Below are 21,706 nucleotides of genomic sequence, written 5' to 3'. Positions count from 1 at the left end.
AGGAAAGAAACGGGTAACTGTCCGCATAACTCAAGGGAGAAACTCCCGGGGGATATGTGATAAGCATACTGAGCCAGATCTGTCTGTCTACCGACTTGTCTTAGGATTTTATAGTGCTGTCCCAGTAGCAGAGCACCTTCCACATAGAATCAATAGCAACAGCAAAGTCCCTAATGGACTTCACAGAGTCTCTGGCTCTTCCCCCTGACCGCAGGCTGGCATACATCTGCTTAGCTCCATGGAATGCAATGGCCAAGTTACCCCAAAAGAAATTCTGGCCCACAACACTCCTGGGCAGTTGCTATCAGGAAGACATCAACAAATTGCAGTGAATAGACAGGAATTACTTGGCGGAACCAACTTACCAGGAAGGGAGGTAGGATGAGGGCTGGGAGGGTTTACACATGGGGGAGGGAGAGGGATTCATTCTCAGCTGAACATGGGTGAAGCTAGGAGTCACGGGAAAAAAAACAAGTCTTTGGATGTAAGTCTCCTTCTTGCTCACTTCTTCCACTAGTCCACAGTGTCACTTCCCGCTTCACTTCAGATCCATCTTAAGACTCACTGCTACCGTGATGCCTACAGGAAACTGCCAACTGATAACGGCTATGCAGAAAACCGGTCAAGTTTGCGGCTATATCTGGGCCCTGATTCAGCAAAGCATTCAAGCAGAGGATTTCAACAGGGACTTAAACATGTGCTGATGCACTTTGATAAGCTGGGGGCGTATTAATTTACACATATCCTACATATCCTACATTTAAATGTCTCAGAACCGTCAAGGCATGCCCCCAGCTATCCTACGTAACCACTGATTCTTAGCACTGTTATCTACCCGCTCTCACCTCAACTACCCACTCTCATTTGTTATACCCACTTCCTGTGTCTTGTCTTAAATATGATTGAAGTAGGGGTGGCGTCTCCCTATATGTTTATATAGCACCCAGCCCTCATCTAGGTCTTTGGAGCCCACTGCTATAGAAGAATCACACAATATGAAGGGGAAGTAGAGGAAGAACATTCAGGGTGAGTATTAGGACATTTTCTATGGGTGAGATCCATTAGTCTGCGGAGTGCTCTCCCAAGGGAAGTAGCAGAAAGCTCATTGTTTAAAACAAAACTAGCCAAAGCCCTCGAGGAAAGTCTGTAGGAACCGATTTTGCACTGGCAGAGGAATGAGGAAGAGGATTCAATGGATCTTTATGCATCTCTACCTTTGATGATTCATTACGCTATTACAAGCAGAGACAAGCCTTAAGCAAACCTCTTCATTTGATTTTCCCTGAATTTTAAGGAGAATATTTGCAATCCGGATCTGAATTTTGCATTCCGAGGTCCATCCCTCAATGGGGAGCTCAGGGTTCTAACAGAGCGTGTAGCCCCAGGACAAACAAAGGAGCGAAAAGCCAATGCCGGCACTCTTCTCTGCAGTGCTCTCATCTTGACACCACCTCCAGGAGGCCTGGGCGCAGGTGGCTTTTAGCTGCTTAGAATTTGCTGTCGGACCATTTTGATTTAAATTCCGCTTTCTATGGCTGTATTTAAAGATCAGTGCATGGGCTTTTTACAGCAGCCATAATGAACCCGGAGTTCAAACAGCACATGGCGAGATCAAAAATTGCAGGAGTGGAATGTGTCCTGCAAACACAAAGCATGGCTTTTCATTCGTTATTTTTGCCTTTACAGAGCTATTTTACAAGCTGTTTATTTTCTGATGCAGTGTTGGCAGACATGAGGTCGGAGAAGAATCAATATCAGCACAGTGGGATGTATTTTCTTAAAGGGTTTAGCAGGGGGGCTTTGCTTTTTCAAAGGGGATAACTGAATGTGCTACACACTGTACTTTTGATTTGTTTAACATGAAGCGTGAAATGAGTAGAGCTATGATTCTGTCGATCAGCTTAACTATCCAGTGATTCTCATTGAAACTGGGCACTTTCACGGGGGCAGGAAGGGGGTGGCTAGCTCAGGGGATTGGTAATGGAACTAAGGAGTCTTTTACACCAAAGCACTGGCTCCAATCCATCTAACTCCAGAACGTTCTCTTCCTGTGAAAGGAATTGGGAGAGCAGCTCCTAATCTAGCTCACATCCAGGCAAATGACCACACTCCAATAAGATTTCTTAGGCAGAGACCAATGGCTGAACGCACAAGGAGACCAAGTTCTTATTGGCAGGGCAGCGTGATGGAGACAAGAACTCCTGTGGGAGGATTAATTCAGTACTGGAGTTTGTAACTGTAACACAGGCAGACCCCAGTTGTCGGCAGGTGGGATCGAACCTGGGACCTCGTGAGCTAAATGCATGAGCCTCCACCACATGAGCTAAAAGCCATATGGCTGTGGAGCAGACTCATTAATATCTTTCTCTAAGTGGTCTCAGCACCACTAGACGGGACAGACACCACACCCAGGAGGTGCGTAGGGTTACATACTTCCCCTAGCTGAGGAAGCACGTCCCGAGCATCAGAGACTTCCCAGTGGAAATCCTGGATGAGCCCCCACTTATAATGCCTACAGATCCCTATCACCGGCAGGGGGGATCAAACCTGGGACCTCTGGAGCTAAATACACGAGTCTCCACTGCATGAGCTAAAAGCCATATGGCCCTTAGCTAAGGCTGTAAAGCAGACTCATTAATCTCTCACTAAGTGGTCTCGGCACCACTACATGGGACAGAACAGCACACCCAGGAGGTGTGCAGGTTACATGATACCACCCCAAAGCAAGCCAAATCCTGGAGAGAGAGATGGGGCCCATTTAAAAAAAAAACCGTCTGGGGAGAACTGGGGTGGGGGATTTGGGGCAAAGTAGAATAGATCTCACACCCCTCCCCCACCCCTGAAAGTATTCCTGGATATTCTGCCTATATTTTCCTTAATTTAATCCCAGCATGTCTAGCTCTACCCATCCGCACACCCCTGACTGCTCCTAGGCTTCCCTGACACCTATCCCCTTCCAATATCTGTAGGTTCTTCCCTCCCTTCCTTTTTGCCTAGCCACATTATGAAGATAATTGACTATTTTTAGCTTGATCACCAGCACAATGCTGAGGACCATCATTGTATATTTGGCTCCAATTCAGGATACGTGATGACAATTTCCTCATCTCTGGGTTCACTGCTACAGCTGGACACACATGAGGTAAGTCGAGTGCCCTCTGAAGGCCTGTTAGATCCCCCTTGTGGCTGTCTTTTACTATCACTTTGCTGCCTCATACGTTCAGAACCCCTTCTCCAGAGTCAGTTCATCTAACCCAGTGGTTCTCAAACTGGGGGTTGGGACCCCAAAGTGGGTTGGGACCCCATTTTAACAGGGTCACCAGGGCTGGCTCAGACTTGTTGGGGCCCAGAACCAAAGCCTGAGCCCCACCACCTGGGACCGAAGTTGAAGCCTGAGTCCCACCACCCAGGGCTGAAGCAAAAGCCCCAGGGCTTCAGCTGTGGGTGGTGGGGCTCAGGTTACAGGTCCCCTGCCTGGGGATGAAGCCCTTGGGTTTCAGCTTTGGACCCCCTGCCTGGCGCACTGGGGCTCGTGCTTTGACCCCCCTACCCAGGGCAGTGGGGCTTGAGCAGGCTCAGACTTCTGTCCCCTCTCCTGGGGTCATGTAGTAATTTTTGTTGTCAGAAGGGGGTCACGGTACAATGAAGTTTGAGAACCCCTGCTCTAACCTCTTAACCACTGCTGTTGTGTAACCCACTGATTCATCGATTCGGAGCCAGAAGGGACCATTGTGATCGCCTGACCTCCTGCACAGCACAGGCCATAGGACTTCCCTGAATTAGTTACTGTTTGAACCAGAGCAGGACTCCTAGAAAAACATCCCATCTTGATTTTAAAAATGCCAGTGATGGAGACTCCACCATGGCTCTTGGTAAGTTTTTCCATGTTAATTACCCTCTAATTACTGGTCAACTTTCTACTCACACAAAACCGAATAGCCTTGTCCCAAAGGTTCCCAGCCAATGGGAGCTGCAGGGGATGCTCTTGGGGCAGTATGCGAAGCCCCCTGGCTGCCCCTATGCATAGGAAACAGAGGGAGGACATGCCAGCTGCTTCCCAGGAGCCACATGGTGTGGAGGCTAGCAGGGAGCCTGCTTTAGCCCTGCTGTGCGGCACCACCAACTGGACAATCAACGGCACAGTCAGCAGTGCTGAGCGGAGCTGGTAGGATCCCTTTTCGGCCGGGTGTTCCAGTCGAAAACCAGACACCTGGTCACCCTACTCAACGCATGCCTGATCCACAGAAGCTAAGAGTCTGTTACAGCTCACAACTTGAGACGCTTGCACTTTGGTTCAAGCTGCAGAGACTCCTGCTCGTAGAGGTCCCTTGTTCAATCCTAGTGTAGGCAAAGATAATGGCCGTCACAGTTGCTCTTCTCTGAGTACCCTGCTATTGGACTCTGTTGTGATGGGAAGAAGTGTCACTCTTAACGCTGCCTTTACATAATTTTCACAGGAAGATGAATGTTTCCTGGATTTATAAAACCTCCCTTCACTCCCATCTTTCCCATGTAAAAATAGATCAATGGCAGGCATATCATTGTGTAACGTCAGTGTGTTGTTTGCTGGGTAGAACAAGCACACATTGTTTGCGGTATTGTTCTAGCCGTGTTGGTTCCAGGATAAAAGACACAAGGTGTGTGAGGTCATATCTTTTACTGGACCACACTTTTGAGCTTTTCTCTTTCAGCAACAAATGTTGGTCCAATAAAAGATATTGCCTCATCCACCTTGTCTCTAACAAGAAGTATAGTCAGTCCCCCAGGGACTATAACTAGGCGGATATAAGAGACTCACCTTTTTAGCAATGTGACAGACTTGCTCAGCGGGAAGGTAGTCAAAAGGGAAGACGAATCTCCAGTTGAAATTCCCTTCCCCTCCCATAGACCGGTAATGCACGTCGGTCTTCTGTTTGTTCTCCTCGTGGCCAGTCATCCAGCTGCAAAATACAAAGGCACTGAGTAATGAAATGAAAACAGGATCTTTGAGCAACTCACTTAAAACTGATGGGTGAAAATAATAAAGAGTACTGAAGGAACGATGATTGGCATATTGCCTATTGGTTTCCAAGTGATTTTAAGATGTTGTTTTTTTACCTACAAAGTCCTAAATGACCTGGGACCTACCTACATAAGGGATCCTAACTTTAGCTTTGACAGTTTGGGTCAGTAATTTCAAAAGAACTTTCTGTAAGACATTTTAACACAAAATTATACATTTATTTAGTACAAAATTTAATACAAAAGTAGAAGTAAAAAAAATCTTTGTCATAGAATCATAGACATGAAGGGCTGGAAGGGACCTCAGGAGATCATCAAGTCCAGCCCCCTGCACTGAGGCAGAGCCAAGTAAATTTTGATCATCCCCGACAGCTGTTTGTCTAATCTGCTCTTCAGAATCTCCAGTGATGGAGATTCCGCAGCCTCCCTTGGAAGAATTAAAAAGTTTTTTCCTAATATCCAACCTAAATCTCACTTGTTGCAGATTAAGCCCATGACTTCTTGTCCTACCTTCAGTGGACATGGAGAACAATTGATCACCGTCCTCTTTGTAACAGCCCTTAATGTACTTGTAGACATACCTGTACTAGTGATAACACAGGACCATCGCGCCTGACACTATGGGGCCCTGGTCTCTGTTAGGGCTCTAGGTGCTTCTTTCATAGAGATAATAAATAGCAGCTTAGCGTCTTGCAAACAAAAGGCAGTTAGTTATTTCAGGTATTAGGGCCCTGATTGTGATCTATCTCATTTCATCTCTACCGCATTTCAAGAAAGATGTGGAGAAATTGGAGAGGGTCCAGAGAAGAGCAACAAGAATGATTAAAGGTCTTGAGAACATGACCTATGAAGGAAGGCTGAAGGAACTGGGTTTGTTTAGTTTGGAAAAGAGAAGACTGAGAGAGGACATGATAGCAGTTTTCAGGTATCTAAAAGGGTGTCATCAGGAGGAGGGAGAAAACTTGTTCACCTTAGCCTCCAATGATAGAACAAGAAGCAATGGGCTTAAAGTGCAGCAACGGAGATTTAGGTTGGACATTAGAAAAAAGTTCCTAACTGCCAGGGTAGTTAAACACTGGAATAGATTGCCTAGGGAAGTTGTGGAATCTCCATCGCTGGAGATATTTAAGAGTAGGTTAGATAAATGTCTATCAGGGATGGTCTAGACAGTATTTGGTCCTGCCATGAGGGCAGGGGACTGGACTTGATGACCTCTCGAGGTCCCTTCCAGTCCTAGAGTCTATGAGTCATCTGCCTATGGGATAACTCAGTGGTTTGAGCATTCACCTGCTAAACCCAGGGTTGTGAGTTCAATCCTTGAGGGGGCCATTTGGGGCAAAATCAGTACTTTGTCCTGCTAGTGAAGGCAGGGGGCTGGACTCAATAACCTTTCAGGGTCCCTTCCAGCTCTATGAGATAGGTGTATCTCCATATGTATATTTTTACTTATAAGGACCCAGCCAATCACAATAGCCTCTGAGCTCTAGTTAGGAGGCCAACTAGGAGCCATACATAGTCACTAGTCTGGCTTGTGACAGAGGTGCCTTTGTACAGTAGGGCATAGTGCCAAGTCACTTGTGTCTCATGTGCAATTGGCCTCGCAGGAATGTTAGACTCATAGACTTTAAGGCCAGAAGGGACCAATATGATCATCTAGTCTGACCTCCTGCACAAAGCAAGCCACAGAATCCTACCCATCCACTTCTATAACAAACCCCTAACCTATGTCTGAGTTATTGATGTCTTCATATTGTGGTTTGAAGAGCTCAAGCTGCAGAGAATCCTCCAGCAAGTGACCCATGACCCACACTGCAGAGGAAGGCGAAAAAACTCCAGGGCCTCTGCCAATCTGCCTCAGACAAAAATTCCTTCCCGACCCCAAATATGGCGATCAGTTAAACCCTGAGCATGTGGGCAAGACTCACCTGCCAGCACCCAGGAAAGAATTATCTGCAGTAACTCAGTACCCATCCCATCACAGACCACTGGGCATACTTACCTGCTGATAATCAAAGATCAATTGCCAAAATTAATTGCCAAAATTAGGCTATTCCATCATAGCATCCCTTCCGTAACCTTGCAAACTTAGTCTTAAAGCCAGATATGTCTTTTGCCCTCACTACTCCCCTTGGAAGGCTGTTCCAGAACTTCACTCCTCTAATGGTTAGAAACCTTCATCTAATTTCAAGTCTAAACTTCCTAGTGTCCAGTTTATACCCATTTGTTCTTGTGTCCACATTGGTACTAAGCTTAAATAATTCCTCTTCCTCCCTAACATTAATCCCTCTGATACATGTATAAAGAGCAAGCATATTTCTCCTCAACCTTCTTTTGGTTAGGCTAAACAAGCCAAGCTCTTTGAGTCTCCTTTCATAAGACAGGTTTTCCATTCCTCGGATCATCTTAGTAGCCCGTCTCTGAACCTGTTCCAGTTTGAATTCATCCTTCTTAAACATGGGAGACCAGAACTGCACACAGTATTCCAGATGAGGTCTCACCAGTGCCTTATATAACGGTACTAACACCTCCTTATTTTTGCTGGAAATACCTCGCCTGATGCATTCTAAAACTGCATTAGCTTTTTTAACGGCCATATCACATTGGTGGCTCATAGCCATCCTGTGATCAACCAATACTCCGAGGTCCTTCTCCTTCTCTGTTACTTCCAATTGATCTGTCCCCAATTTATAACTAAAATTCTTATTATTAATCCCTAAATGCATGACCTTGCACTTTTCACTATTAAATTTCATCCTATTACTTTTACTGTAGTTTACAAGGTCATCCAGATCTTTCTGTAGGATATCCCGGTCCTTCTCTGTGTTAGCAATACCTCCCAGCTTTGTGTCATCCGCAAACTTTATTAGCACATTCCCGCTTTTTGGGCAAGGTCAGTAATAAAAAGGTTAAATAAGATTGGTCCCAAAAATGATCCCTGAGGAACTCCACTAGTAACCTCCTTCCAGCCTGACAGTTCACCCTTCAGTACAACCCGTTGTTGTCTCCCCTTTAACCAGTTCCTTATCCACCTTTCAATTTTCATATTGATCCCCATCTTTTCCAATTTAACTAATAATTCCCCATGTGGAACCATATCAATTGCCTTACTGAAATCGAGGTAAATTAGACCTACTGCATTTCCTTTGTCTAAATAATCTGTTACCTTCTCAAAGAAGGAGATCAGGTTGGTTTGGCACGATCTATCTTTCGTAAAACCATGTTTTAATTTGTCCCAATTACCATTGACCTCAATATCCTTAAGTACTTTCTCCTTCAAAATTTTTTCCAAGACCTTGCATACTACAGATGTCAAACTAACAGGCCTATAGTTACTCGGATCACATTTTTCCCCTTTCTTAAAAATAGGAACTATGTTAGCAATTTTCCAGTCGTACTGTACAACCCTTGAGTTTACCGATTCATTAAAAATTCTTGCTAGTGGGCTTGCAATTTCATGTGCCAGTTCCTTTAATATTCTTGGATGAAGATTATCTGGGCCCTCCGATTTTGTCCCATTAAGCTGTTCGAGTTTGACTTCTACCTCAGATGTGGTAATATCCACCTCCATATCCTCATTCCCATTTGTCATCCTTCCATTATCCCTAAGCTCATTAGTCTCATTAAAGACTGAGGCAAAGTATTTATTTGGATATTGGCCCATGCCTAGGTTATCTTTAACCTCCATTCCATCCTCAGTGTTTAGCGGTCCCACTTCTTTCTTGGTTTTCTTCTTATTTATCTGGCTATAGAACCTTTTACTATTGGTTTTAATTTTGCAAGGTCCAACTCTACATGGCTTTTAGCCTTTCTCACTTCATGCCTACAATGTTCTGACCTCAATAAGGTAGCTTTCCTTGCTAATCCCACCCATCTTCCACTCCTTGTAGGCTTTCTGCTTTTTCTTAATCACCTCTCTGAGATGCTTGCTCATCCAGCTTGGTCTACAACTCCTGCCTATGTTTTTTTTCCCCTTTCTTGGGATGCAGGCTTCTGATAGTTTCTGACTTGAAGTAATTCCAGACCTCCTCTGCCTTTAGATCTACAAGTTCTTCAGTCCAATCCACTTCCCTAGCTAATTTCCTTAAATCTTTAAAGTTAGCCCTTTTGAAATAAAAAACCCTAGTCCCAGATCTATTTTTGTTTATCCTTCCATCTAGTTTGAACTGAATTAGCTCATGATCACTCGAACCAAGGTTGTCCCCTACAATCATGTCATAAACAGATGGTTAAGGGTTAATGTCTCTTTTACCTATAAAGGGTTAAGAAGCTCAGTGAACCTGGCTGACACCTGACCAGAGGACCAATAGGGGGACAAGATACTTTCAAATCTTGGTGGAGGGAAGTCTTTGTTTGTGCTTTTGTTTGGTTCGTTGTTCACTCTCGCGACTGAGAGGAATGGGACATCCTTCCAGGTTCTCCAATCTTTCTGAATCAGTCTTTCATGTTTCAAAATAGTAAGTAATAGCCAGGCAAAGCGGATTAGTCTTATGTTTGTTTTCTTAACTTGTAAATGTGTCTTTTTGCTGGAAGGATTTTTACCTCTGTTTGCTGTAACTTTGAATCTCAGGCTGGGGGGGAGGGTCCTTCTAGTCTATATGAATCTGAGTACCCTGTAAAGCATTTTCCATCCTGATTTTACACAGATAATTTTTACCTTTTCTTTCTTTAATTAAAAGCTTTCTTTTTAAGGACCTGATTGATTTTTCCTTGTTTTAAAATCCAAGGGATTGAGTTTGAACTCACCAGGGATTGGTGCGGGGGAAAAGGTGGGGGATGGTTAATTTCTCCTTGTTTTAAGACCCAAGGGGTTTGGGTCTTGGATTCCCCAGGGCAGGTTTTGGGGGAACAGAAGTGTGCCAGACACAGACTTCTGGCTGGTGCAGCGTCCCAGATTTAAGCTAGTAATTAAGCTTAAAAGTGTTCAGGCAGGTCCCCACTTTTTGTACCCTAAAGTTCAAAGTGGGGGAAGAAACCTTGACAAACCATTTCTTCTATGAGGTCCTCACTACTCACCAAAACCAAATCTAAAATGGCATCCCCTCTTGTTGGTTCTTCAACTACTTGGTGAAGAAATCCATCAGCTATCACATCGAGAAAAATCTGCGCCCTATTATTATTACTAGCACTTGTCCTCCAGTCTATATCTGGGAAGTTAAAGTCTCCCATGATCACACAATTCCCATTAGTGTTTACTTCATTAAAAACATTAAAGAGGTCTCTATCCATATCCAAATCAGATCCCGGTGGTCTGTAGCACACCCCAAGCACTATCTCAGGGAAGGCTCTAGTAGCTTTCTTTCCCAGTGTGATTTTTGCCCAGACAGGCTTTGTCTTATCCATTCTATCACTTCTTATTTCTTTACAGTTAACCTCATCATCAATATACAATGCTACTCCACCACCTTTGCCTTTATTTCTGTCTTTCCTAAACAGCACATAGCCTTCAATACCTGTACTCCAGTCATGACTACTATTCCACCATGTATCCGTTATCCCTATAATATCCGGTTTCACTTCCTGCACCAGTAGCTCTAGTTCCTCCATTTTGTTACCTAGGCTCCTCGCATTAGTGTACAGACATCTTAATTTTTGCCATTTGGCTTCACTGACATTCTTTACCCGGTTAGGCACAGACATTCTACACCAGCATCATCTATTAGATTGGTATCTACACTACCCTTCCTCCTTATGTCAATTCTTCTGCCCACGGTTGTATCCCCTCTTACTTTGTTTTCTTCCCTCTCAATGTTAAATTCCGGGGTGGAGATTACCTGGATATCTCCCAATTATCTCCCCCAAATTCCTAGTTTAAAGCTCTCTTAATCAGCTGGGCGAGCCTCCATCCTAGAAGTCTATTTCCCTCCTTACTCAGGTGAAGTCTATCCCAAGAGAAAAGACAGTTACTCACCTTCGTAACTGTTGTTCTTAGAGATCTGTTGCTCATATCTATTTCAGTTAGGTGTGCACACACCGCGTGCACGTTCGTTGAAAGACTTTTTACCCTAGCAACACTCGGTGGGACGGCTGGGCACCCCCTGGAGTGGCAACGCTATGGCACCGGATATATACCCCAGCCGACCCAACCACCCCTCAGTTCCTTCTTGCCGGCTACTCTGACAGTGGGGAAGGAGGGCGGGTTTAGAATGGATATGAGCACCACATCTCGAAGAACAGCAGTTACAAAGGTGAGTAACTGTCTTTTCTTCTTCGAGTGATTGCTCATATCTATTCCAGTTAGGTGATTCCCAAGCCTTACCTAGGCAGTGGGGTCAGAGTGAGATGTGACAGAATGCAAAACTGCTGAGCCAAAGGCTGCATCATCTCTAGACTGTTGGACCAAAGCATAATGTGAAGCAAAGGTGTGGACCGAGGACCAGGTAGCTGCGCGACATATTTCCTGGATTGGTACATGAGCCAGGAAGGCAGTAGATGAAGCCTGAGCCCTGGTAGAATGTGCAGTGAGGTGGCCCAAGGGAGCATGAGCCAAGTCATAGCACGTGCGGATGCACGCCGTCACCCACGAGGAGATCCTCTGGGAGGAGACAGGTAGGCCCTTCATCCGGTCAGCCACTGCAACAAAGAGTTGGGGGGATTTACGGAAGGGCTTCGTCCGATCAATATAAAATGCGAGTGCCCTACGGACATCTAGGGAATGTAATTGTTGTTCCCGTCGAGATGAATGCGGCTTCGGAAAGAAGATCAGAAGAAAGATGTCCTGATTGGTATGGAAGGCCGATACCACCTTAGGGAGGAACGCTGGATGTGGTCGCAACTGTACCTTATCCTTGTGAAAGACAGCGTACGGTGGGTCCACCGTGAGCACTCGAAGCTCGGAGACTCGTCTGACCCATGTAATGGCTACGAGGAAAACTGTCTTCCAGGACAGGTATAGCAGTGAGCAAGTTGCCAACGGCTCGAATGGTGGAAGCATAGTCTGTTTAGGACTAGGTTGAGGTCCCAGGTAGGGGCGGGGCGGCGTACTTGGGGGTATAGGAGCTCCAGACCCTTGAGAAACCTAGTAACTATAGGGTGCAAGAACACAGAGCGGACATTCTCTCCTGGATGGAATGTGGAGATGGCCGCCAAATGTACCCTCAAAGAAGATACCGCCAGGCTCTGCTGCTTAAGAGACCAGGATGGTAGGGATTGAGACCTCAGAGGGAGTAACATTCTGCGTTGCGCACCAGCAGGAGAAACGTTTCCACTTGGCCAGATATGCTGACCGAGTGGAAGGCTTCCTGCTACCCAGGAGTATGTGTTGTACCGGAGCAGAGCAGCGCAACTCTGACTGGTTTAGCCATGTAGCAGCCACGCTGTGAGGTGAAGGGCCTGCAGGTCTGGGTGGCGAAGACTGCCGTGGTCCTGAGTTATGAGGTCTGGGTGGAGTGGCAGAGTAATTGGGTTGGTTATTGACAGGTCGAGCAGCGTGGTGTACCAGTGTTGTCTGGGCCATGCTGGCGCAATCATGATTAGGTGCGCTCTGTCCCTGCGGAGTTTTAGCAGGACCTTGTGAACCAGCGGGAACGGTGGGAAGGCATAAAGCAACTGGTGCATCCACGACATTAGGAATGCGTCCGAGATCGATCCCAGTGAAAGACTCTGGAAGGAGCAGAACATCTGGCATTTCCTGTTCGCAAGGGAGGCGAACCGGTCTATGTGGAAATACCCACTTCTGGAAAACTGAATGAATAATGTCCGGCCGTATCGACCATTCGTGACACAGGAAGGATCTGTTCAGTCGATCTGCCAGAGTGTTCCGAACCCCTGGGAGAAAGGACGCTACCAGGTCTATCGAGTGGGCTACGCAGAAGTCCCAGAGTTGGATGGTCTCCTGACAAAGGGGAGAAGATCGAGTACCTCCCTGCTTGTTTATGTAATACATGGGCCTTGTGTTGTCTGTGAACACTGAGACACAATGGCCGTGTAAATGTTGCTGAAACGCCTGGCACGCCAGGCGAACCGCTCTCAGCTCTCGGACATTTATGTGAAGCGCCAGTTCCTGTGATGACCAGAGGCCTTGCGTACAAAGGTGTCCGAGGTGAGTCCCCCAGCCGAGAGATGACGCGTCTGGTGTCAGGGACAGTGATGGTTGGGGGGGATGGAACGGTAGCCCCGCACACACCAGGGAGGGGGTCAGCCAACAGTGTAGGGAGCCTAGAGTGCTCGGGGGAATGGTGACTATTGTGTCTATTGGGTCTCTGCCCAGACGGTATACCGAGTTGAGCCAAGTTTGGAGAGGACGGAGCCAGAGCCTGGCGTACTTGGTCACGAATGTGCACGCAGCCATGTGACCTAGGAGACCGAGAAAAGTGCGAGCCAAGGTCGTCGGGAAGTTCTGTAGACCTCGGATGATTGTTGTCTTTGCCTGGAACCACGGCTGTGGTAAGTAGGCCTTGGCTAGACTGGAGTCCAGGGTAGCTCCTATGAAGTCTAACCTCTGTGTGGGAACCAGAGTGGATTTCTCCGTATTGATCATCAGGCCTAGATGTGTGAATAGGTCCCTGACAATGCCCACATGTTGTGTGACTTGTGTCTCGGAGGTTCCTCTGATGAGCCAATCGTCCAGATACGGGAATACATGTATCCGACATCGGCGGAGGTATGCAGTGGCTACGGCCATAGACTTCGTAAACACCCTTGGGCTGTGGAAAGGCCAAAGGGGAGGACCGTAAACTGGAAGTGCTGACGGTTGGCTACGAAGCAAAGATACCTCCTGTGTGGAGGAAAAATGGCGATGTGAAAGTACACATCCTTCATATCGAGGGCAGCATACCAGTCTCCAGGATCCAAGGACGGGATAATGGTCCCCAAGGAGACCATGTGGAACTTCAACTTTATCAGAAACTTGTTGAGTCCTCGCAGGTCTAGGATAGGCCTGAGGCCTCCCTTTGACTTGGGGATCAGGAAATAATGGGAGTAAACCCCCTTGCCCCTTTTGTCTTTTGGCTCCTCCTCTACTGCTCCCATGGCAAGGACCTTCCGCATCTCTTGCAAGAGGAATTGCTTGTGAGAGTGGTCCTTGAAGAGGGACTGGGTTGGAGGGTGGGAAGGCGGGTTTGAAACGAATTGGAAGTGGTATCCATGTTTCACCGTGCGTAGGACCCAGAGGTCTGGGGTTATCTGGGACCACGCTGGGAGGAAGTAGGAAAAACAGTTGGAGAAGGAGGAAAGGGACCTGGCCTGAAACTGGTACGCTGTCCTCAGGCGTACCTTCAAAAAGGGGACTTAGGTCCCACCGGTGGTTTGGAGATACCTTGGTTTTGGCCCCCTTTGGGTCCTGACTGGCGTCTGCGCCCACCCCGCCAGTGCCATCTGCCAAAGTCCTGTCTATTTCGAGGCATAAAGTACGGGCGGTGAGTCTGGGGATGGAAAGGCCTGCGTTGGGTCACGGGTGTATGCATGCCTAAAGAACGCATGATGACTCGATTGTCCTTCAGGCTCTGCAGTCTAGGGTCAGTCTTTTCTGAGAAGAGACCTTTACTATCGAAGGGTAAATCTTGGATGGTATACTGCAGCTCCGGTGGGCGGTTGGAAACCTGTAGCCAGGAGATCCGTCTCATGGTGACACCTGAGGCCAGGGTCCTGGCTGCTGAGTCAGCCACATCTAGCGAAGCCTGGAGGGAAGTTCTGGCCACCTTTTTCCCTTCCTCCAAGAAGGCCGCGAATTCCTGGCGGGAGCCTTGGGGAAGTAGCTCTGTGAACCTACCCACCTCCGCCCAGGTCTTTAATTATAGCGACTCAGCAGGGCTTGCTGATTCGCCACTCGGAGCTGTAGGGCTCCTGCTGAATAAACTTTGCGGCTGAGTAGGTCCATTCGCCTAGCCTCTTTTGACTTTGGGGCTGGTGCCTGTTAGCCATGGCGCTCCCTCTCATTGACGAATTGAACAACTAGTGAGCAGGGAGGGGGGTGGACATACAAATACTCGTACCCCTTAGAGAGTACCATGTATTTACACTCGATTCCCTTTGCCGCAGGAGGGATGGAGGCTGGGGATTGCCATAAGGTGTCGGCATTGGCTTGGATGGTCTTGATAAAGGGTAGAGCCACTCTGGTGGGGGTATCTGCCGACAGAATGCTCACTACAGGGTCCTCGACCTCCAGAACCTCCTCCACCTGGAGGTTCATGTTGAGTGCTACCCTCCTGAGGAGGTTCTGATGGGCTCTGAGGTCGATTGGAGGAGGGCCCGAGGAGGATGTTCCTGCCACCGCCTCATCCGGAGAGGAAGAAGAGGAAATGCTGGGGATGAGCAGGTCCTATGTGGCCTCCTGGTCTTGGGCCGTCTCCTGCTCCAGCCATATTTGGGGTCGGGAGGGAATTTTCCTCCAGGGCAGATTGGCAGAGGCCCTGGAGGTTTTTCGCCTTCCCCTGCAGCGTGGGGCATGGGTCACTTACTGGTGGATTCTCTGCAGCTTGAGGTCTTCAAACCACAATTTGAAGACTTCAGTAACTCAGGCATAGGTTAGGGGTTTGTTATAGAAGTGGATGGGTAGAGTTCTGTGGCCTGCTTTGTGCAGGGGGTCGGACTAGATGATCACATTGGTCCCTTCTGACCCTAGAATCTATGAATCTATAAAGTACCGGGTGAACTAGTGCTTCCCCCGTTTCGGCCAGAGAAGGACGGGTAGCTGTAGCTTCTGGTGCTCGGTGCTCTGATGGAGCAGAGCGGGACGGGACTATTGGAGTGCCTTGGGCCGGGTGGTATGCCCAAGGCGTCCAAAAGGACCACTGATGTGGGCTTTGGTCCTGGGTCTAGGCCCAGGCCCAGGTCTAGCGGGCACATCTGAATCATGGTCTTGAGCATAGTAGCTGTCTCTGTGGGATGACACCGAAGTGTGTCTGGATGGCCATGGAGGATCAGAGAAGCCCTGGGCAGAGGTTCCAGCGGACCTTATTCTGCTGTGTATCGGAGACCGGTGCTGGGAAGCATATCGGTACCGGGAGCGAGATCGGGACCTGCGACCAAAGTGGTGCCGGGAGGTCGACCGAGATCTCAAAGCTCGGCGTCGTGATCGGCTACGGGACACATGGTGCCTGGAGCGGTGCCGAGAGCTGGAGCGGTGCCGAGAGTAGCAGGCCGGCAAACGGGATGCCGATCGGTGCCGCGAGTTCGACCTGTACCGAGGAGGGGAACGGTGCCGGGACCGTAAGCGGTGTCGGGAGCGGGAGTGCCATCTGGACCTGGAGCGTCTGCGGGACCGCGATCGTGAGCGGGGCCGGTCCGCTGTGCCGACAGAGGATGGTCTTATCAAGGCCAGTTTGCCTATCGATTGTATTACCTGCACCGGCGGTGCTGGGGGTGGAGGCAGTGTCGACTCTGTCAAGGCAATCAGATCCCTCACCGCTGAGAACGTCTCCGGCGTGGATGGTATAGTCAGTTCTACCGCAGGCCGCACCGGGGAGCTAACAGGCGCCGGACTCGATGGCCCTTGTGGGACCGGAATTAACGGTGCCGACGTTGTCAGTGCTGCGGCGGGTGTCGGTGCCGGGAGATCCAACTTGGACACGCTCTCTGGCTGCGGTGCGGGTGGCACAGAGGCAGCAGGAGTCTTAGCCTTTTGCGACCTCAGGGAGAGGGAGCGGCGTGGAGCCGACTTTGATGCCAGCGACAGCCTGTGCCGAGAGGCTTTGACAGTACCGGCGCGGTCTGGTGCCGAGGAGGCGCTTCTGCTAGTCAACTGGCCAGTGCTCGGTGCCGAGGGTGGAAAGGTGAGAGCCGCCTCCATGAGGAGCTGTTTAAGTCTGATGTCCCGCTCCTTTTTTGCTCGTGGTTTGAAAGCCTTGCAAATGGGGCACTTAGCTGTTAGGTGCGATTCTCTGAGGCACTTCAGACAGGAGTCGTGTGGATTTCCTGTCAGCATCAGCTTGTGACAGGCCGAGCATGGTTTGAAACCCAGTGAGCCGGGCATGGGCCCCGGCACCGGGTGCGGGGAAGGGGCTAATCCCTGAACCCCTCTAACTATAGTGGACTAACTCTGCTATAAACAAAAACGCTAAGTATAACTATATAAAAAGGATTATAACTATATACATGATAAAGAACAAGAAAACTACGAGTAGCTAGGGAAGTGGAGGTCAGCTAAGCCGTGCTCCACTGTTCCAAAGACCGACATGGGCAGTAAGAAGGAACTGAGGGGTGGCTGGGTCGGCAGGTGTATATATCCGATGCCATAGCAGTGCCACTCCAGGGGGCGCCCAGCCGACCCACCAAGTGTTGCTAGGGTAAAAAGTCTTCCGACGAACGTGTACACGGCGCGCGCACACCTAATTGGAATGGATATGAGCAAGCACTCCAAGAAGAACAGTCTTCTGTCCATAAATGCTTCCTTCCCAGTGGCCGTACATCCCAAAGCCCTCCTTATAGCACCACTGCCTGAGCCATCTGTTGATCGCCATAATCTTGTCACACTTTTGTTGCCCTTCTCTAGGAACCGGCAGAATCCCACTGAAGATCACCTAAGCCTCGATTTCCTTAAGCGTCTTCCCCAGTCTGGCATAGTGTCCCTTGATACATTCCAGCGAGAATCTAGCTGTATCATTCATTCCCACATGAAGGACAATCAACGGATTCTTTCCTGCTCCCGCTAGGATCCTTTTCAGCCTCAGGTCCACATCCCGTATCTTAGCACCTGGCAGACAGCACACCCTTCTGTTCTCCCGATCAGCTCTAGTTACAGGCCTGTCTATTCTTCTCAGTAAGGAGTCCCCAATCACATAGACCTGCCTTTTCCTGGTGACAGTGTGATTCTCCTGACTATCCTCTGCTCCCACTGGCTGCAAGTCCTCCCAATTCCTATTCACACTTGCACTCCTCCGCAACCCTTCCCATATCCTCCTGGGGCTCATATTTGGTGTTGTCTCCATTGACTCTTCCCCTCTTCCTGTAGGACTAGCAGCTCTTCTGTTTTTCCTTGCTCTCTCACCTTCAGCGACCAGCTGCTGTGCCCCTTCTTAATTTTCCAACTCTGCAAACCTGTTCCTGAGCTCTATTTCTCCTTCACTGGCCCGTCTTTTCTTCTGCCTGGTTCTCTTAGTCACATGCTTCCACCGTCCACCTTCCTCACCCAGCAGTCTCCCCTCAGAATTATTTGGTCCTGCTTCCATCTGCATGTCTGAGCTTATCCTTCAGCCTCCTCATGTCTTTGCTCCATCATCTGCTCGAACCCTCTTCTAAACTCGACCAGAGTTTCCACCTGCATCACCAGTCCTCGAATCTTTTCTTCCATCAGCTCTATCAGGCGGCACTTCATGCAGACAAAACTCTTTTCAGGTACCCCCTCCAGGATCACATACATGCCGCAGCTTCCACATCCAGTCATCCTCATTGTGTCTTTCACTGCTGCCTCTGGATCGGTCATAGCCTTCCCACCTAAAGCCTGGTAATCCAGGAAACACAGCACAACACAAACCCCCAACAGGCACCAGAACACTGGCAGACCACCACCCACTCCCTTCACTAGCCTGTCAGTTCCTCTGCCTAGGTCTCTTAGTCTCCCCTGCAAACTGCCCCTCTAAACTCCCCTGTTTACAGCTCTGTTTGCTGGCTGCTGTGCCGCTGCCTGACTGGCTGGCTACTTTTATAGGACCCCTAAGCAGACAAGCCCCGCCCCCTAAACAGGGCTCAGCTTCTGTTCCAGCACACTGCCTCTAGCAGCCTCCACACATACAAACTACAATACACAAAATACAAAAACCTGCTCCTCCAAGAGAACTCCCTCTGAAACTCCCGTTTACAGCTCTGTTTGCTGGCTGCTGTGCCGCTGCAGCTGTCTATATGTTGATTATGTTGATTACCCCATCTTGGGAAGACACAGCTGTGACGTTATTGATATAAACTGGGACCATATAGAACATGGGTTGCAACCAAGGTCCTGTAGTGGCACCAAATCTTATGTAAAGGGGGTCATATAAGGTGTCTAGGACCAGGTTATGGATTACTGGTTATGATTATGCTGTCTGTATGTCTGTATCATTTTAGTAGTTGAAGTTATGAATATTGGCTGTATGCTGTCTATATTTCAAACTTGTGCTGTGTTACTGGGAAAGATCCCAGACAAGTTGGTGTCAGCTCTATTTAGCCTGCTTGATGGCCCATTAAGGACCATCACCTACACAATTGTCCCATCGAGAGAAGGCAGTTACGCCCTGTGACTCAGCAGGGTGTGCAGAAACTGGCCCATGTGACTGCAAACTCCATTTTGCTGTAACTTTCCACAGCAGGAACAAAGGAGTGTTCTTACACTTGGAAAAGCCTATATAAGGCAGAGGCCTCATCTCCATTTTGTCTTCAGTCCTGCTTCTTACCTCTGGAGGGATTTTGCTACAAGCTGAAGCTCTACACAAGGGACTGAGGACCCATCCCAGTGGGGGTTGTTCTCCAGAGACTTAATTTGCACCTGAAGTTTACTCCATCACTGCTACAAGCCTGAACTAAGAACTTTGCCATTACTGTATGTAATTAATTCCATTTAAACAATTCTAGCTCTCATCTCTATCTTGTTCCCTTTGTGAATAAACCTTTAGATTTTAGATTCTAAAGGATTGGCAACAGCGTGATTTGTGGGTAAGATCTGATGTGTATATTGACCTGGGTCTGGGGCTTGGTCCTTTGGGATCGGGAGAACCTTTTTTTTTTACTGGGGTGTTGGTTTTCATAACCATTCATCCCCAGGACGGGTGGCACTGGTGGTGATATTGGGAGACTGGAGTGTCTAAGGAAATTGCTTGTGTGACTTGTGGTTAGCCAGTGGGGTAAAACCGAAGTCCTTTTTGTCTGGCTGGTTTGGTTTGCCTTAGAGGTGGAAAAACCCCAGCCTTGGGCTGTGACTGCCCTGTTTGAGCAATTGGTCCTGAATTGGCACTCTCAGTTGTGTCCCGCCAGAACCACAACGTCACAACAGCAAACGATGGTTGGGCAAAGCGTTTAACTCATTTACAGCAATGGGTGATCTGTATGTTTGTTGGGAATGATAAAAAACCAGGCCGAGGGAGGTGGGGGTGTTGATCAAACATTAGATATTCCCACTTCCCCAATGCCACCCTGCCCCACTCTGCTAATCCTGAGCTATGGGGCGTATGGAACCTCTTGGCTGGAATTGACAACAATGAACTTGATGCAAATACCAGGTAAGCAGTGTGCATTCTGGATTTACAGGAGGAAAATTGGGATTGTAAAAAAGGGATTTACAGTCTGTTTCAAAAGCCTCCCTCTTCCTGTTCATAAAACTAAGAACGTACAAAATAAGTAACTCCCTTGGCTGCGATCGCACTATTTTACACAAGATAAAACATAAATGGAGTCAGACAGCGAAGGGAAAATGTGCCAGAGGAGTTACTGCCGGCTGCCACATTTTTGTTCAGGAAAAGGAATTTCAAAAAGGCAGCTGTGTAAACAAGACGAACTCTGTATACAATACATGCCTAATCCATGCCATGGATGAGGCTGCAGTTGGGCTGGTATCCAGCAATACAACATACCAGCACCTCTCTCAAGTTGCTATCTTGTCCTTCAGAATCTCAGCTGTTAGGCTTGTAAAGAAAAAACACAAACATGTGAACTGACTATAGCTAATGCACTGGTGTTTGCAAAGAGCCTGGAACAACAGCTCTCAGAGGTGTGAACTTGCCCCATTTATCTCAGTGAGGGGTTAACTCAGATGCCCAATGAAGATGACATGAATGTCGCAATAGTTAACTGTTTCCTTGCTGATCTGTAACATTGACACATCACTGGCATAGCCTGAGGTAGCAGGATTGCCTACCCTTTCACGTAGATGTCGCTCATCTTCTCTCCAGTGATGCTGAGGTCATCTAGGATCACATCTTTGGTGTTCCAGATAATGCAGCGCAAGAAGAACCTGAAATATCCCCACACATACACCGAGACATCAGAATGGAATAAAAACCATGGTCTAAAATGGAAGGAAGCCAAGGCTATATTTAAAGGCAGCTTGTTTGCAGAATAGCTCAGGTGCAAAAGGTCTGATCCTGTAACTTTCACTCATGTGAGAAATGTCCATGGGTGTAAAGTCACCCAGGAGAGTTTGGGCTATGGATGCTTTAGAAGCATATGGCTGTGTGCAATTAGGGCCGGAGAATGCTCCAAGCACTCATATCTCCTCTGACATGTGTGTAACTATTCCCTGGGCAGAAGGTGCAAGGAGCCACTATTTCTTTGTGTAAGAGACCAGATCACGTGGTCTGTTCCATCAGCGTTCCAGACAGAGAGCTCACGCACCCGCAAGAAACAAGAATCAAGTCACCTCTTTGCTCTGCGCGGCGTGATGTTGAATGGAGGTCCAGGCAGACCCAGAGACTTTGGAAACAAGTCTACCCACATCTGTAGCTTTCCCTGTAATGAAAAAAACAGCTGTGAGGTCTAGGAACTGGGTTAATGTCACTCTCCTTGTTCGATGTGTTCATGGAAATATTGACTCGAAACAATGAAAGAGCTCAAAAGCAGGAGGAGATTTATTTTCGACAATGGCAGGGAGCCCACTTGTTATTTCAGCAAACAGATCTGGGAGCTGAAGCAAAGTACCCTTCTTGGAAGTACATATGGGGTATGAAACGGCTTTTTAATTTAATGGAGAGAGGCTGAGCAAGAACTGTCTAACTTAGTTTCCAGCCATTGAATTCTGATTAGAAAGAAGGCCCCCATTTTGAAGTAAGGGTTGTTAACCATTGGAACAAACTACCAAGGGAGG

At 48.1% G+C, this 21,706-nt stretch overlaps 1 protein-coding gene across 8 annotated transcripts in view; it reads right to left on the bottom strand.

Moving 5' to 3' along the window:
- The window catches only part of DYSF (dysferlin), a 315,864-nt gene that overhangs the window by 32,517 nt on the left and 261,641 nt on the right, over window positions 1-21,706 (bottom strand). For all 8 annotated transcript variants that reach the window (XM_030563895.1, XM_030563898.1, XM_030563902.1 and 5 more), the window contains 3 exons: window positions 21,263-21,351; window positions 20,762-20,857; window positions 4,799-4,940 (listed from right to left, as the gene is read on the bottom strand). In XM_030563895.1, coding sequence (XP_030419755.1) covers window positions 4,799-4,940; window positions 20,762-20,857; window positions 21,263-21,351 — 327 coding nt within the window. The remainder of the gene's footprint in view (window positions 1-4,798; window positions 4,941-20,761; window positions 20,858-21,262; window positions 21,352-21,706) is intronic.

Source organism: Gopherus evgoodei, chromosome 5, assembly GCF_007399415.2.
Source record: "Gopherus evgoodei ecotype Sinaloan lineage chromosome 5, rGopEvg1_v1.p, whole genome shotgun sequence".
In the NCBI taxonomy this organism is placed as follows: Eukaryota; Metazoa; Chordata; order Testudines; family Testudinidae; genus Gopherus; species Gopherus evgoodei.
The sequence above is the reverse complement of the archived record's forward strand: the minus strand, read 5'-3'. Positions and strand labels throughout refer to the sequence as shown.